This window comes from Gracilinanus agilis, chromosome 3 (assembly GCF_016433145.1).
Source record: "Gracilinanus agilis isolate LMUSP501 chromosome 3, AgileGrace, whole genome shotgun sequence".
NCBI classification, from domain to species: Eukaryota; Metazoa; Chordata; class Mammalia; order Didelphimorphia; family Didelphidae; genus Gracilinanus; species Gracilinanus agilis.
In genome coordinates, this window is record NC_058132.1 from 291,570,639 (window position 1) to 291,576,218 (window position 5,580).

The 5,580-nt window shown below is 41.2% G+C and overlaps 1 protein-coding gene across 1 annotated transcript; it reads right to left on the reverse strand.

The window, feature by feature from the left end:
• Nucleotides 1-2,838: 2,838 nt before the first annotated feature.
• Nucleotides 2,839-5,000, reverse strand: LOC123241487 (ADP-ribose pyrophosphatase, mitochondrial-like). The gene is made up of 2 exons (XM_044669128.1): nt 4,879-5,000; nt 2,839-4,729 (listed from the first exon to the last, which is right to left on the reverse strand). The coding sequence occupies exons 1-2, from the start codon at nt 4,998-5,000 to the stop codon at nt 3,664-3,666; spliced, it is 1,188 nt and encodes a 395-aa protein (XP_044525063.1). The 3' UTR covers nt 2,839-3,663.
• Nucleotides 5,001-5,580: the final 580 nt, after the last annotated feature.

Sequence of the window (5,580 nt, forward strand, 5' to 3'; positions counted from 1 at the left end):
GTCATTTAGGGGAACTAATATTCTAGACTTAATCCCCACTTCCAATACCAAGGAGGAACTTATTTCTGGGTTGTAAATAAGAAAGTTTGGGGGGAAGTGACTACTCCATCTCAGAATTTCTTTGGCAATGTGACAAAGAAACTGTATTTTTGGATGGAAGGTTTCAAAAAATTCAGAGAAAGGTTAAGTGGGATGCCCAAAGGCCTAAAATTCTACAGGGGAAATAATCCCTGTACTAAGCTCTCAAGAATAAAATTCTGAAGACATGAAAAGGAAATACTGAGAAAGAACCAACTGTGGATGCACAGGTAATACATCAACCCAACTTAGAGTTTAAAAAGACTTATAGAAGATGGCAGTGAGACTAGAAAATAGAGGGAAAATAGTATCTTCAAGAATAATATCAGGAATGCTGAAGCTCAGAGTAAGTTGTAGAAAATGAAGACTACTAAGTATACAGAGAGGCATGTTTATGGTATGTATGTTTCTCTATCAGGAAAAATGAACATCAAAGGGATTTGGAATATAAAAAGGCTGGGCTGCTCAATTCTTTTATTGTTTCTGTTTTCTATCTCAACAAAGACTCATGGAATGGAAAGACTGATAGGGAGCTGAGACTCAAGATGAATAAGAAGATAGTAAAAGAGTACCTTTTTGCCTTTGATGAGTTCAAATCACTGGGCCAGATAAGTTATATCTCAGGTAATGAAAAAATAGTAGTGGATTTGATGGTTGAACCAGTCAGTGATCTGAAAGCTTACAGAAGATGGGAAAGGTGCTACAGAAGCAGAGAAGAACAAATATAATCCTAATTAAAAAAAAAATAAAAATGGAAGATTCTGCAAAGATTCTGCTCCAATGAGCTTCAAATTTTAAAATCTGATTTCCTCTTATAAAATGATAACTTGATAGATTACGGAAACTGTGTAGATACTATCTAACAGCTAGGTAGTACAATGATAGAATACTAGGTATAGAGTCAAAAAGATCTGAGTTCAAATTTTTCCTATGACACTAATAGCTTTGTGACTCTGATCAATGTACTTAAATCCCTGTTTGCCTGAGATTCCCTCACCCCCTAATTGGAAATAATAATAGCACCTACCTCCTAGGGATGTTGAAAGGATAAAATATTACAATATGTCTGGCATATTAGTTAACTATATTTTATGGAGATAATATTATATATTACTTAGGTTTCAAAAAGCATTTGACAAAGAATGTCTATCATGATGAGATGGAGATATGCATATTAGAAAATAGAATAGTAAGGTAGACTTTAAACTTGTTAAACAGCCATAGCCAAAGCATGGATTTCAATTGGAGATGGGAAGATGGCCATCTCAAAACAATTAAACAAATCATGGTGCTGAAAGAACTCATAGGACATTTTAATTGCTAAATTACTTTTTGTTGTTTTGTGCAATGTTTAAGTACGATAAAAACAAAGCACACATCTTTTCCCAGAAAGGGATGTAGCTATTCAAAAACAAAAATTAATTGATATTTCCATGTTAAGTAAAAATATTACCTTATAGTAATATGAAAAATGTTATAAGAAAATAAAAAAAAGAAAACTATATTGTCATATGTTGAGTACCTAACTTGACTTGTTTTTAAACCTCTCTTGCTTTTCTCTCAGTTCAATACCCATGGTCTGATCTCACCTGCCTCCTTTTATATGTTCTTGAAGAACTAGTTAAGCAAATCACCTATGTATTGTCCTATATCCTAAATTTATCATTATCCCTTTGCCATTTCATCATTCATTAACAAGTATCCTCAATTTACCTTACTAGCAGTACAGAGCTACTCAATATTGTTGGAAGATATACAACCATCCTCTTTCGGGCCACAATGAACTCATGCTATTTAATCTCAACTGGGATGAATCTTTTTTAGTCAATTCTTCTTTCATGAAAGCTATGCCCCTGCATCACCTTTGCTTGGATCCTCTTATTTTGAGCAATCTCATTTCCCCAACTATTTCTCAACCCTCCTCTACATTTTCACTTATCAATAATTACTACATAAGTGACCTAAAGCAAGTCACTGGATGTGTCCAAGGATATTTTCTTATCTGTAAAATGCATCACTAAACCCGTGATCCTAAAATACATCAGGGTAACATAAATGTCATTATTCCTTATAGGAACTTCTGAGAGGAAACTGCTATACCAAAGCAATCAATACGTGCTCTGTAACAAGTCTTGAGAGTTGCTTGATATGGTTTAACACAAGGTAATACAGCCAGTAAATATATGAATCCAGGTCTTCCTGATGAGGCCCCACACTTGCACTTTGAGGCAAATAATAAAACTTACATTTTAATAGTGTACATTACCATAATCTTTTGTGGATTAAGCAGATGGGAGGGAGTAATCAGAACTGCTGTTCATTCAGAATAGCTAGAACAATAGATGTAAGCAGGAGTGACAATAATGATAATCACTACATTTGTAGAGTGCTTTAGTGTTTTCAAAGTGCTTTCACATCTATTAAATTTCATGAGATCCTCATAACAGCCTAATGAAGTAGCTAAGGAAGATATTATCCTTATTTTATAAATGAGGGAACTAAGGACCAGAAAGTTTTTCTAGTCCAGGGCCATGATGCTGGCAAAACTGGTACTCAAGCCAAGGTTCTAATTATGAAGTCAGTGCTTCTCTATCCAATACCACAAGAAAGTGGTATCTTTCAATTTATTTAGTACAATTCCAAACCCAAATTATAAATTCTTTTAACAACATAAGTCTTCCCCTTAAAAACTACCAGGACCACAAAATACAGCATCCTCAAGCAAACACATCACTTTTTTTTTTTTCAAATTGTAGTCAAGGCTTTATTGAGGATTTTCTAAAATGGAAACAATTTGAGTGCTGGTTCTTAAGTATTTTATTATCACTTTATAAAACAATAACTAGATTTTTTACATATAGTCGATCGCTTAAAAGTTAAAAATACTCAGTTTCCAATACTAAAAGTAGTTTTAACATGACTACACAAAATTAATTTTGAAACAGTTAACACAAAAATCAGGCTACTTAGACCATTGCTAATGTTATGGCTCCTTCTGGCACACATGCTATGGCATGAAAACAGCAGTACTACAAAATTCAGGTGGAGAAAAATTAAGCAGAACAAATTATCGAAAGAATTGGCAGAGAAAAAAAAAAGCAAAGAAAGTTGGTGGCTAGGCATTTACTTTGGCCTACAAGTATTGAAAGGCTAAGAAGAATATAAAAATAACATGTATGAAATGCAATTTATATTTATCTTCTTATGACTAAAAAGCTTTTCTTCTCTTTCCCATTTCACTCTACTTAATACAAATCCCTGACTTAGGGGCAATTACAGACAGTTTGGGATGTGATTTGTCTTAATTTTTTCAGTACCTCATGAGCCACTTCCCTTCCCCTACAGAAAGACATTCTCTATAACAAAGAATTTTTAAGAGGGTGGAAAGTACATAAAAACCAAAGAGAATGACAAAATTATATATATACAGTGATTTATACTCTGAGTCCCTCAACTAAGCAAAGTATCAGGGTAGGCATCTTCTAAAGTTTCTTCTTTGAGGTCAACCTTATGACCCTTTTAAATGAGCATTCTAAGCGCTTTCTCTGGACCCAGAACTGTTTATACACGTTGTTTCCTAAGCTATCATCCATGGTAGCCCGGATCTCCATCCTCACTCCAGTGAGCTCCTCGTTTCTCCGCCACAAGTTCAATGAATTGGGAGTGACTGGCATAAAGCTTGAGTTTATCACTGATTTCTACCCATTTAACCTTCCCAGCATCATCTCCTGCTTCGAGAGTCAGATTATCCATCGTCTCACCTGTTTCATCATGGTAGTTCACAGCTTCTGTCTCCATCCATGCATTATCAGTGTTCCGAGGATCATCCACATACCCCTTATAAACCATTAAATGCTCCTGGCTGAAAAGTTTGTTCAGTTGTTCCTCCAGCTCTTTCTTTTTAACTTTAGACTTCACTAAGGAATTCATTGCTTCTTCACCAAACTCTCGTTTCAAGGTAGCACTGATTTTCTCTCCTGGATCCACCATGCCCCCTGGGATTGCCCATTCTCCACAATCTTTCCGTTTTATGGCTACAAACTGTAGGATGTCTTTCCCAGAAACAGGGTGGGAGACCTTATTTCCATGGTTGTCCCTTTTCCATCTAGTAACGATGGGGTCTGCGGCGTGGTTTGGGCCCCAACGTCCCAAGAGTCCCCTGCCACCAAGTCCCGTGCGCCCTGCAGGATTTCTAGGTCGCCCATTTTCAATTTCATATGTGCCATTGTGGCTCCTGCGATCAACAAGTCCATCCTTCTCATTGAATTTTGGGGAAAAATCCCTTTCACCTATCTGTTGGTCTGCCCACGCGGGCCCTGCAAGGATGGCAGGAGCTGTATATTCCACAGGCTTATATTCATGCCAATCAACCCGCCAAGGCACTTTTTCATCTGGGACGTGACTTCGCTCAACCGTGGACCGAGGGTAAGGAGACATTCGTGCCTTACTGTGGGCGTTCCCTTCAGCACGCGTGGGGTGTGACATAATTAGAGCTGAGGTGAGACAGGCTCGTAGGAACAACTCTCCCGAGGCCGCCAGACCAGTCACTCGACGTAGCAGGGAAGCCCCGAAAACCAAAGTCACAGCCAGCTTGGAGGTATGGGAACCTCTTTCCTTGGCCTCGCTGGCTTCCTGAAGAGGTTTCCCGGAGCTAGGCCTTACCTGGCGCGGGCGCTACTTTTGCGGCTCCTCAGACCCCTCCAGAGGACGGTTGAACTAGCCCCTCGCCCGCTCCTACACGAAGCTCAGCCTCTTTTATCTCAGTTCACCCACAGCCCGGAAGCGGACAGACCTGCTTACCAAAAGACAATGTCATCCAGGTGGTCCCAGGGGAAGCGCTGACAGGTCATCTGGCCGCCTAGACGCGAGACCCAGGAAGTGCAAGTGGCTACACTCCGCCCTCTGCTCAGGCCCCGCCCCATTCTCGCCCCCTGTCTGGGCCGACCGCCCCAACCTGCTTACACTCACAGACCCCGCCCCTTCCCCCAACCCTTCTCAGAGCCTCACGCCTAGACTTAGGCCAGTACTCTGACACTACCCCCAACCTGGGCTAAGCGCCCCTACTTGCTCACACTCAAACCCCGCCTCTTGCCCCACCCCCCGACCCCTGGCCTTGCGCCTAGATCCCAGTCTGCAGTCTGACCCCGCCTCCTACCGGAGTTGCGCACTCTAACCCATTCACTAGCGCTTAGATACTATCCTGCAATCTGCTCCGGTTACCCGTCCCGGCTGCCCTCTTTGATTGAGCCCCATGCTACAGAACCCTCTAACCTCCGAACCCCTGACTGTGCACCGGGACCGGTCACACTACGGACCACCCGCCCCCTTCCACCTCCGCCTGGGCTCCCCAACTCGATTCATCATCCTGACTGACCACTCCCAACCCTGCTTCCCTCCCGGACTCTGTCAAGTGCCCAGGCCCCACCCCTGTTGGAGCTCTCAGCCCCCGCACTCCCTTCATGTTCCGTGTCTCGCATCCACTCTCCGGAACCTGGGTCAGAC